General features: G+C 43.4%; 1 protein-coding gene across 2 annotated transcripts; it reads right to left on the bottom strand.

Annotated features, from left to right (window-relative positions):
* Positions 1-300: 300 nt before the first annotated feature.
* On the bottom strand, positions 301-12,120 carry MFAP3 (microfibril associated protein 3). 2 transcript variants are annotated; one of them, XM_083871708.1, is made up of 4 exons: positions 12,046-12,116; positions 11,458-11,535; positions 7,050-7,499; positions 301-5,673 (listed from the first exon to the last, which is right to left on the bottom strand). In XM_083871708.1, the coding sequence occupies exons 3-4, from the start codon at positions 7,327-7,329 to the stop codon at positions 4,928-4,930; spliced, it is 1,026 nt and encodes a 341-aa protein (XP_083727834.1). In that variant the 5' UTR covers positions 7,330-7,499; positions 11,458-11,535; positions 12,046-12,116; the 3' UTR covers positions 301-4,927. The 2 variants fall into 2 exon arrangements, with proteins under 2 accessions (XP_083727834.1, XP_083727835.1); XM_083871709.1 differs by lacking the exon at positions 11,458-11,535 and having other exon boundaries at positions 12,046-12,120.
* Between the last annotated feature and the right edge of the window lie 28 nt (positions 12,121-12,148).

Here is a 12,148-nt window from a genome sequence, read left to right as displayed (position 1 = left end):
AAATCCGAGGGCTGCTCATCCCTCTGCTGCCCCTGGCAGCGCTGCCATCCAAACCCTGCAGCCTCTGCAGGCTCATTGCCATGCAGCAGGACCCCCAGATCCCATACAGAGCCTGGCTGCAGATGGATGGACATATGTGGATGCATTCACAGCCCCAGTGATGGGAACGTCCCCGTGCAGCCGTAACGCTCGAGTGTGTGCTCTGCGTTTGGGGCGACAGAGGGTTTTTCTCCCATTAAATAAACAAAAAGACGTTCAGAGCGACTTGGGATAAAGCCATCCTAATCCTTTTATTCTTTCCAAAAGGAAAATGATTCCATATTCAGGGCACTGTGCAAACAATTAATTAACCTAACACAAATGAAAGGCCTAATTGCTCAGTATTATTGCACTCATTGGCAGCCAGGCATGACCAAAGAATAGGTAGTGTTTTACCAGGGATAAAGAACAACTTCCCAGCTTTCAGGGTTTTTTTTTGATATTTCAGCATCTAGCAGAATGATTTTTTTTTTTTTTTTTTGAATGATGGTGTAATTCTCACTTCCACATGCAAAAAAGCTGGCAGTGTATTTGGAGACATCTGAATGAGCTGCTATCCAATTAAAAAAAGAGGAGAGGGAAGAGACTCAGCTGGTGTGAAATGACCTGGCGGAAGGGAAGTCGATAAAGCTGTAACTTGCCTGAGTTGAATGACACTGTGGTGTCTCCACTGTGGCTCCAGCTGGAGACTTCACTCACAGAAGTGCTGTAACGTTAAGAAAAAAATGTATTTTTTAAGGTGTGCACCTAAAATTAAAGTATAATCATCCTTAATGCAGGTTCCTTTTCAATGATCTGCTGTTACCAGATGGAAAAGTGCTGTAAATGGATTCAGATGAATTTGTTCACTGTGGATAGGATCATGAGGAATCGGGTTACAGGAGCTTTAAAAAACCGAACTGCTATCATTAATGCATCTCTCATAACAAGGAGATAGAAAGCAGATGCTGACTGAGTATTGACCTAGCCTGAGGAGTATGGGTCCAATAATTCTTCCTTTAGGCAGCTGATTCTCATGGGAAAATCCCCAAATATTCAGCTGTAAAGCCATTATCTGCCTTGCGCAGAGACTGGCAACCAGAGACTCTTCTTTAAAAGCAATGTGGGTGAATTCTGCTCTCATTCACACTTGCACACCCCCATGGAAGGCACTACAGAGGGCTTCTCAGAAAGGTGGATTTTTGGTGTTTGGGGTGAGGGATTACAAAAATAAAGGTGCTTACAATATAGAATAGTACCAGCATGTGAAAAAGGTAAGAACAAATAAAACAGATTCATGGCTGAAGGTCACACACACTATGTGAAACAAAGAAGCAAACAAGGGCCTTCCTGAAACCATTTCAGGTCTGTGCCTGTTTGTATAAGCAGCTGGAAACAATTATTAGATGCTGTTGAAGACTTTGAGACAAAAAAAATGACAGATCCGAAGATGTCATAGCAGGAATGGTCCTTCAGATGACTGAATATCCCAATAACCTCTGTCAGGCTGATTAACAACATTCTGCTGAGCTCAATACAGCTGCTACATAATCTTGGCGAGACAGGCACTCCTCACTTGTAAAACAGAAAATTCCAGCAGAGCAAGGTTTTTCTTTTCAATTTATTTTGCAAATCTACCAATTCATTATATGAAAGTATGAAATCCTACGTGGTTACATTAAACAGTTATGTTACAATCCAGGTAATACAAATAATCACTACAAAGTTAGTTTTAGGTACTCTTGGATAACAAGTAGATTTTATATATTTTTAAAATAAGTCACAAATAAGAGACAGAATAGCCTTGTGATTGTCAGAGGCTTTAGTTTAAAGCAAGGAAACCATTGTAGATTCTCCTCATCCTACAAAATGTTAAGAGAGAGACACTTTCAATGTTAATGCTCAATTAGATTCATCAAAGACATTAAGTGCACACATCTACTCTCAGGGTAACACATCTACTCTCAGGGTAACAAGAATAGTTCACAAGTTGTTTGGAAACTGGTGTCAAATTTCATTCTCTGGAAATCACTTTTACCATTTAACATCACCATCGTCCTCGCTTTCAGATGCATAAAAATCCTGGAAAATGCACAGACCTCCAAATCCTCTCTAATTGAATTCAGTGGGAGTAGGATCAGTTCTTACATTCAGGAGGTACTCCCTATACACTGAAATCCTTACAAAACAACCTCCTTCCCAGGAATGAAACTTATTTAAGGAATAAAATACTGTCCTAATTCAGGAAAACTCTCAGCTTTGCTATCCAGCAGTTGACACTGCAACTGCATTTCTGAGGACCTTTATGCATGGTCACTCTTTCCTCTCAACCAGCAATAGGATGTATGAAGACACCAGGTAACTGTGCTCAGTAAGAACTCAGAGCTATGTAAATAAAGTATAAAAATCAGAAAAGATCAAATCAGTCTTGAAACTGCTCTCCTGACACCCATCTAACCCACCTCCAGTGTCATTCTGCTGCCCGTAAGCTGCCACTTCTGATGTGACATCTGTCAATCAAAACTGCTTCCTAGGAAGCAGTTAAACAGTTTGGATTTTGTAGTGGCATCTCTCAGTGTGTGTGTATTTAGGAGTAACATATCCATACCTTGCACATCATGCAACAGTTGCACTAAAGCAAGGAGAGCTGTTTATAAGGCAGGTGCAGGTACATTCTGACAGCCTGTGGCACAAAGGAGATTGAAATACATAATTTTCTCTTGTAGCCTTCAACTCTTTGGGCCCAGTGCATCCTAAAGGGGACAAACTGCCAAATCTCCCCTCAGACATGTACAACAAACCTGCAGAACCCACTGGAGCACAGAAGTGAAACCAGCAGCTTCCTCCTTCTATGAGAAATAGATATTTATCCACAGAGTATCTTTTAACACTGATAACCTAAAAAAACTTAAAGGAAACCAGACAGGTTACACAAAATTATACAAACTATTCACCTGGACATAAAGTGCCATCAAACTGTGGAAGCAAAAAAAGAAGTCACTGTTGAGGCAGTTACTCAAAGTGTGTACAGAAGGCTTTTTTTCCCCTGAAGCAGACAAAGTTTGCTACAGTCTTGGAAATGGCACCAAGCTGGTGGGAATGTTACTGTAATAAAGGCTAGAAATTTCCCTCCTGACTAACACCACTCTTACCTGACAGGCCAAAGGCAACTAGGGTGATTTAACTGGTGGCTGACTGCAGGTATTTCCCCAGAAGGTAGTTTAAAATGGTAACAGATTATATCATTTCCCTCTCTCTGATATGGTAACTATATTTGTTCAGCCCCTTCGTTCTGAGCAGGTATTACCACAGACAGCCCTACCCTGCCATCATCACTGTGCCTGCTTGTTTTCCACCTCTACTCATGTAAATGTAACGTCAAATCCTCTTAAGAATCCTGAGCAGCCCTCCAGAATCACTTGTTCAACTGACATTTCTGTAATAATAAGGAAAGAAAAAAGAGTTGTGTGAAATTAAATGGCACTCCTGTTGCCAAGCTGTTAAAATTATATGGCAATATGCTTCCAGTAGTTGTAAGAAATTAATTTGTGGAGTGCTTACAAGCTTTACATCTACTAAATCTCAACAGGATAAAAAATGCTATTCAAGTGATACAACTTACAAATGTTAAGGAGTAAAAAAAAAACCAAAAAAACAGCACCAAAGAGTGGAAGAAGAAAGTAGATTCTTGTCTGCACTCTGATTCCTGGAGGCTGGATCTCTACAGCTGAGGAAGCCAGGTGGGAGATCCTTGGAGAAGTACTTGTGTGTGTACATATGTCAGCAGCTGCAGCTCTCCCTTCTGCCACCTCTGCAGCACACGAGGCTGGGCTCTGTCAGTGAGTCACTCCCCTCCTGCAAACAGCAGCTGGCAAACAGCTCAGCCAGCCCTCCACTCTCTCTGCCACTGCCTTCTGACAGGACCAGCCAGAGCACAGCTCCTCAGTGTCACTACTTTTCACCTGCTTTGTTATAATGCTGCTCAGGAAGATGTGCCTGAGACACCTGTCTGCAGACAATAGCATCATTTATTAGTTTTGCCACGATGTGATTACTGCCATCCCTTTCTCACCACAACATCAAATACAATACAAAACTTTGGATTTTCTATAGTGAGTGAAATCAGCAAAATGAAAAGCCAGGCAGTGCCAGCAGTGCTGTCACTGCTCCATTCTGTGGGACAGGACCAGGGTAAGGCGCTTTGGAAATCAGCACCAAGTTTAAGCAACAAGCTTTTAGAATATACACAAGTTTCCTGCAGATGCACAGAAAACTCAGACCTCCTGTTTGTTCTCTAAGCTGCTTTGAAACGACAACAATTCATTTAATCCAGCAGCAGATCCTGGCACTATTCTTTTCCAAAGTACAGTACATTTTGATAGCAACACAGAAGCACGTGACACAAACTAGATTTGTTCAAGCTCACCGTGGTTGTGATGGACTACACGCACCAAGGGGCAACTCAAAAAGAGCACAGAACTCAATTCATCAGGACAACAACACTGACTCAAAGGAATTTCAGCTCAACTTCGTGAAGAAAGAAGGAGCTCACAAAGGAGAAGTTCTTATTGCAAGTTGTACTGCTCAGCTTGGTCACTTCTCACACAGATCTGAAGTATCAAAAGCTACCAAGGAGCCAAGGACAAAGAATTGCTGTTTTGTTACTATTTTAAATATAGCAAGCCTGCTTTAGAAAGAAAAGTCCCCCGCACAATATTCCAAACGGCCTTTTCTAGCAGACTGGAATTGTTAAATCAACACTGGCACAAAATACACACTTCAGAACTAGCTCTTGCAACATGAAAAACTCTTGTGCACATGGGACTGAGGCAGCTTATTTGCAGACCCTTTTCTCACAACCACCCTTGGATCACCCGAGCTTCCCTCACCCCTCTGTGTGTCACCAGGCTCAGCAGGTGCCCTCCTCGGCAGGCACGGAGTGGCAGCTGCCGTGGGACACGGTGTCGATGCCCTGCCCTTGTGCCTGGGGGTGGATGGACACCTGCACGGCGATCTCCTGGCCCTGCTCGCTCAGGGAGCCGTCATCCGAGTCGCCGGCCGGGGAGTGGCTGCGCTTCATCCCGGCGCCCCCGGGGAACAGCGTGGGCTCTGCTCCGCAGCCGGGGGGCGGCTTCTCCTCCTTCCCCACCTCCTCGGGGTCCTCCACCCGCACGGCCTCGAAGATCTCCTCCATGAAGGCCCTGCAGTTCAGGATCAGGGGCGGGAGGGGAATGCTCCTGGCCAGCTCTTCGATGTAGCGAGCAAACTCCATGGTCTTGAACTGAGTGACTTTGGCCAGCTCAAGCGTCTTGGCCGAGGTGATGATGGGGATGCGCTTGGCGATCTCGAAAGCCTTCTGCAGCTTCTCCGCCCCTTCCGTGCGGAAGAACTCGTTGATGGCCTTCTCCGTTTTGCGGAGGTGGCTGCTCATCATGCACAGGCGGGTGATGTTCAGAATGAGGGTGATGGCAAAGGCAACGAGGCACACAATCATGTAGTAGATGCTCATGTCCCCCGAGGTGAAGATAACCCTCAGGGTGACTGTGTAGTACAAGGTCTCGTTATGATTAATGCCTGCACACGTGTACCGGCCCCGGTCAGCAAAGCTGACCTTTGTGATGTTGAGGGAGTTGTCAGCAATCCTCCACCGGTCACCTGCAGAGGGGTAAGGAATAAACACAGCTCATGAAACAAAAATCTCAGGGTAAACATCAATAAGAGTCAAAGCTTGGCAGCGAGCAGTCCACTTCTAGCATAGTAACAGCACACCAAGGACTGAAATGTCCTTTCCATGCTTGTGACACAGAAAGCCATAACCCACTTACCCATCCTACTGCTTAATGGTAAATTATTCTGCACGCTTGCTACACTGCTTTTACTTCCTTCTCTCATCTGCACTTTTCCAGTGTGCTTCTGGGCTGTTGGTTCTTTCTGACAGGGATGCTAATTCTTAACTAGGGCTTCTCACCCTATGTTAAAAGACCGTCTTCTATAAAGTCTAATTCTCCATATGTTCAGAGTCAAAAGTCAAGTGACCCATGAAAAAGATCAGCCTGTAAATGGCTCTGTTGGCGAAAGAACCCAGAATTTTCTCAAGACAGTTTTCTGCTGAGCATGCAGTGCTGACATGCAAAACTCAAGTAAAAAGAAATCAATACAAGAAGCTTTATACAGCATTTGCTGTGCATTTATAACTTAGGGGGAAAACTGTTTTCATAACTCATTTCTTCTAATTGCTCTGCTTTGAACTGTTTTCATAACTTATTCTTCTAATTACTCTACTTTGAACTAATCTCCAGATGGCATTATAACTACAAAAAGGTTAGTGAATACTTAAGGCAGAAAGATGGCCTCCAACAAGATCCTATCAATTAGTTTGATGACCTTCATTAATACTAATAGAGAAAAACACATGCATCTCTAAAACATTTTTTTAAATAAAGAACTGCAGGGATAAAACTATAAGAGCCAATGACTAGGAAAAGATATTCCCCTTCAGTTCAAAAGGGTTAAATAGCATGAATTCCACCGTTGGCCATTACATACTGTGTTACTTTCCACAGTCTCACTGGTGCACAAACCAAAAAATAAATGTACTAAGCATGTCGTAAAATGTCCTGTAACAAAATTAAAGCACCAACTGCCAGCTCAAAAGGTCACAAGTTGTGAAGAATAGTATTTAATTCATGCATTTGGAAAAATATTATTTAAACAAGAGCAATAATAAATAAAACTATCAGCTTGTATCAGGTAAGATGAAGACTCATTCCTCCTGTATGGAATACTGGGATGACTCTTGAACAAGGTAATTCTGTGGGGCACCAAAGCAGGATGGATGGGCTGGAACAGAAGTACCCAGGTGTAATTCCCATGTAACATTTCAGAGGGCAGAGGACTTGCTTTGCTCTCCTTATCTCTCAATTGTAAAAACAGGAGGATAGGAAGAGAAAATTTGTAATAAAGTCCCAGGGGTTTTCCAATATTGTTTAAAAGGAGAATAATGATGGATAGAAAACAGTAGGAAAACTCACCTTCATCTTTCTGTTCAAGCAGGTGTCCTCTGGAGTTATACCAAAGGATATGTTCATACTGGCTGATGTTCAGTTTACATTCAATTAAAATACTGGTCCCCTCTTTGGCTATGATATCATGGTGTGCTGGAGAACTTATTAAAGCTTGAGACACTGCATGAAGTGATGCATTGAAAGACCCAAAAGCAACTGTCCTGTTAACAGCTACATTTTCCACTGTGAATCCAAGTGAAAGATCAGCACTAACAGTCAAAATTAACAGGCAATAGCTGAGCTTCATGGAAAGCTGGGGAAAATTCCTCTTTCATTTAATTTGGAGAAATGAGGTCATATGATATTAAGCTGTCTGCATTGCTCTGAGATAGGAGAGGAGGCTCTTGATTTGTTCTGTGATGGAAAATGTCTGGGATCCAAATGCACTTTCAGGACCATCAATATTTGAAGTGGAAACTGGAAGTAAAACTGTAAAAAAAAAAAAAAAAAAAAAAAAAAAAAGCAGTAAGTTTATTAATGACAGCAAGGTTACCACGTATTCAAATTTAATTTCCAGTAAACAGATTTCGATTAGCATAATATAAACTGTCAGCTGAGAGGTTCCAAATCAAAGCTTTGCTCAGAACACAGTAATAAAATGAGAGTAAGAAGGCATTAGCACAACCTCCAGTCCACTAGATGTTCATCTTCCCAACAAATAAATAATCTCTGGAACAATAATCATTAAGGGGAAAAAGGTTTTACGAAAAGAACAAATTGTTCAGACTACTCGAAATGCACAACTATCTTTAAAAGTGGATTCTGCATTTGTTAGCAGAGAAAAAGTGCTCTCTTAATAGAGGGAGAAAAGTGAGAAAGAGGAGGTAATTTCTGCCTCCCTCTCCAGCAATATCAAAGTGCTTTTAAGCCCTGGCTTTCTAAAACCAGTCTGTCATTTACCATCCAGAGAAAAACCAAAGCACACACACACACATCTGATTTTTAGCATTTACATCTACTTTTAGGGGCATAACTGTATTAGATGTCTAAATACTATATAATATGATTTAATTATTTGGGAGAAGTCTCCTGGTTGTTATTTACAGCCAGAAGAGGAAGTCCCTTTCTGAACATGAGGACACTGATGTCTACACGTATTTCCCTTTTTTACAATATCTCTTGCTGTTGCTGCATTTTCTAAGTCTGCTTGCTGCTATTCTTGCTTGTTTTACAATGAGCTCCTGTTGAAAATCTTTTAGTTTATGCTGCTTCATCTCAGCAGTCACATATTCTTCATTGTCTTCTCTACCCAAATGTCACAGCAATGTAAAAAAATTGTTTTGTTTAGGGACAGATATTCTTCAAATAATGTGCACAAAAGATATTTTTAGACATTAGGACAGCCTTTAATTTTCTGTCTTTTCCACATAAGCCAGAATAAAACCAACTTGTAACAAAATGAGATGACACTGATAAGAGACAATCTGTAATCAATTTTCCTGGAAGCCTGATTCAAGAAGATTTCTAATCCAATATGAGTTCCCTGAAGTTATGATTCCATCTAGACTGCTCCAGAGCCTTAAAAAAACATTTATGAAGTACAGAAGACACAAGCTCAAATGTTATCCTAAAAAATATCTCACTTCATACCATTGACTGTGTGACTTCAAATTTACCACCTTCTCTTCTACAAATAACAGATGTTAGTGGAAGGGAATTTCATAAATATCACAATACAAAGGGACCCATTTACTTAATAAATAATGCAGACAGTCTCTTTTCATCCTTCTAGAATTACCAGTTAACACTACCTAAAGCACTTCTGAAAAATAATGTAGCAAACATAAACGTGATTCCTAGCCATTGTCTTTCATCAGAGACAAACTAAGCATATTCAAAAGGGGGAATTCTGCTGATGCCATCCAGATTGGGAATTTTTTCAGATAAGTTAATTTGTCGAAGGTCAAACCAGATTCCAGACTTGACATCTGATGAGAAATGTGTTATCTGACCCATTTCCATCTCTGTTGCAGCTATTGCCAAAACCAGTTTAACAAAGAAGGCAAAGAAGACAGCTGTGTCCAACTCTCCTTCAAGCTTGACTAACCAACTCACCCACTGAATGCTGCAAGAGAAACTGGAAAACAGGCTCCCTACTTGTTTCTCTGTAAAGAAACAATCCCTTCATCTGCCTTCTTCTTTTTTTTTTTTTTTTTAATCATTGGCCTCACTCTGTTTTCTATCACGCCTCTTGTCCTTTCATTTAAGATGAGACTAGTGCAGAGAACTCAATTATGCCATTGTGCTGGAGAAGCTACTTTCCCACAGCTAAACAGTTAAAACCACTACCAAGGCCTCTTTCATTCCTGTTTTTCACCAGCTACACTTTAGGGAAAGTGCTGCTGAGTCCTGCTGCTTCTGAAGAAGAGCATCCTATCCACAGCAACAGCACAGGTTTGAAAAAAAAAAAAATACTAAGACTGCCGTTGATCAACAACTATTATTCTGTTTAAGGGAGTGGTTTTAACCTTCCATTTTTAGACCCTTGGTATTTTTGGAGTGTTTCAGAGTCTGCAAAAGGTTGCTGACACTGAGCTGCTTGTTTTGGCAACCTTATGCAGACCCCACACAGACAGACCGTGGACTGGCAGTGGTTTGTGACCACTGACATTTGGGTTGCTTTAAAGGTCTGTCACAGCTTGTGGTGGCAAGCAAGGTGCTGTGGTCTCAGACCTTCACAGACATCACCCTATGACCCAGGTGCCTTCAGCTAAAAATGCACTTTTGCATGCATCAGACTTGACTTCACAGCGCCTGATGCAGTTAAAACTGACGACAGTTCTGCAGCAAACACAAACCCTCATCTTCAGCCTTGAATCACAGGCACATAATAACTTCCAGTCTTCTAAAACAATAACCTCCCAACTGATACTTTAGATTTATTAGAGAATAATCCCAGTGCCTCTTGTACTTTGCCTGTGCTATTGTCATTTTAAATTATTAAATTTGAATTGTTAAGGTTTCCAAGCGTCTGTGACGTTTCTCCTAAATGACATTAGGAATCTCACTCATTTATTTAACACAAGAAATGCTCAGCAACATTTTCCCTCATAAGAATAATTATCTTCAGTAATTGCATATGCTCTGCACTATACTTGCACCGAGCCTGCATAATGCATAAACCATTGGTGATGGGTCATTTAATTTTACTATTAAATTCTTCGAGGTCTGATTTATTAGAAATTGTTTGTCTTTTGGAAAAGCCATTATTGCTAAGCAGACAATGATCTCTCACTGCCGAGTGCTGGGAACAATAAAATGATTTGCAAAATCCATATTCTTCATCCACTGCACTTATGCAAAACAGCTGCTGGAGCTGATAAAGGGTCCCAAAAAGGATAAAGCGTGATCAGTGCCAACATCACAATTCTTCAACAAAGTGTTAAGCTCAATCAAGATGAAATGTGCCAGAATAGAAACTGGCTATTTTACAACTGAACCTGAAGCTGAGCTCAACACATTTAACCTTTATTAAACCATAAGTTGCAGCAACAAATAGCAGTGGAAAGATAAAAATCTGTGATGCATGTGCTTGTATGAGTCATCTTTGGCTCCTACCCTGAAGAAGTGCATTTGTGTCTAACTTAGAGCACTCTAAGAAGTCCCACTGAGGTCAGTGGAAGCCCTGATAGTACTTAAAATTACACACATTTATATGGCACTGCAAAACTGGGGCCCAAGAGGTTGCAAGTTATATGGTTTTACATTCACTGCTTATACCATCACTTCATACCTGGAGTAACGTGAGGCAATAAACCAACACACACCTGACAGAGCACAGGCTGCTTGTGTCTTGTGTCTTGCAGAAATACCATTTGCAAGCCTCTCTTGACCCTCTGTCAAACCAGAGAGATGCACTTGGCAGAGCCCTGCAGACAGGAACTCTTGGGAAGTTTATGAACACAGACAAGAGCCATTCCAGGCGCTCCCAGCATAGGAGAGGCTGCAGGGAGGACTCACCTTTGGCACCAGCCAAAGTCTATGGGGGAGTGGCAGCACTCATGGCCCCAAAACCAACCTAAGGGGCAAATCCACAACACCCCAGGGCCAGGCTCACTGGTGAGGCTGTCTTTATCTTTTATGTGCTGTCTTTATCCAAATCTGATTCCTAGGGTAAAAGTGATGGGATTTGTTGTTTTCCTGTGCTTATCCCTTGGCTGCCTGGAACTTGCCATGGGCTAACTCACCATGGCATGGCATCGGCCGCGCACCAAAACAGGTTTGTTTGCCCTGTCAGCTAAAAAACGACCAGGCACAAAGTTTCACTAAACATTACCCTGTCCTCACAGCCCCGGTGTGCTCCAAGCTCACTTGTGGGACAGCGCTGGTGGCGCTGGGCTGGTGGTGGCAGTGGGACACACGACAAATGACTCACCCACACTGCAGCCGAGGGCACCGGGCGGGTGTCACCGGGGCATGATGTCATGCCAGGAACACAAACACGCAGAATATTCTGAGTCGGAAGAAAACCACAAGGATCACCCACAGTCCAAATCCTGGCCCTGCTCAGAACATTCCAACAATCCCACCCGGTGCTGGGGAGCGCTGTCCAAACGCTCCTGGAGCCTCGGGCCGTGCCCGTTCCCTGGGGAGCCTGGACAGTGCCAGCACCCTCTGGGGACAGAACCTTGCCCTGATCTCCAGCCCAGACCCACCCTGGCACAGCTCCAGCCGTTCCCTGGGTGCTGTCCCTGTCACACAGGGCAGAGCTCGGGGCTGTCCCTCCGCTGCCCCTCGGCAGGAGCTGCACACCCCGGTGACCTCTGCAGCCTGACCACACCAAGCGGCCTCCGCCGCTCCTCATGCGAGGAGGCCTCCACCACCTCCACACCAAACCAGACCATTCTGCCCCTATTTCCACGCCAAAACAGCGAGGCGGGACATGGGCCCGCGGCCTCCCTTTCCGCCGCTGTCCCCCGATCCCGACCCTGCCGGGTGCCCCTGTCGGTACCGCCGCTCTCACCGGGACGAGAGTGCCCGGCCCGGCCCGGCCCGGCCCGGCCCGCAGCTCCAGCGCCGCCACCGCCGGCCCCGCCGCCCGGACGCGCTTCCCCGGGCTGAGGCCG

This window comes from Zosterops lateralis (genome assembly GCF_965231275.1).
Source record: "Zosterops lateralis genome assembly, chromosome: 14".
NCBI classification, from domain to species: domain Eukaryota; kingdom Metazoa; phylum Chordata; class Aves; order Passeriformes; family Zosteropidae; genus Zosterops; species Zosterops lateralis.
Note: the sequence above shows the minus strand (reverse complement) of the source record. Positions and strands in the feature narration are given on the sequence as shown.

Excerpts from the sequence above, each read along its gene's own strand:
- MFAP3 (XM_083871709.1), bottom strand. The coding sequence starts at position 7,329 with ATGAAGCTCAGCTATTGCCTGTTAATTTTGACTGTTAGTGCTGATCTT. Across the intron at positions 5,674-7,049 it reads GCTTGAACAGAAAGATGAAG|GTGACCGGTGGAGGATTGCT; the intron begins GTGAGTTTTCCT and ends ACCCCTCTGCAG.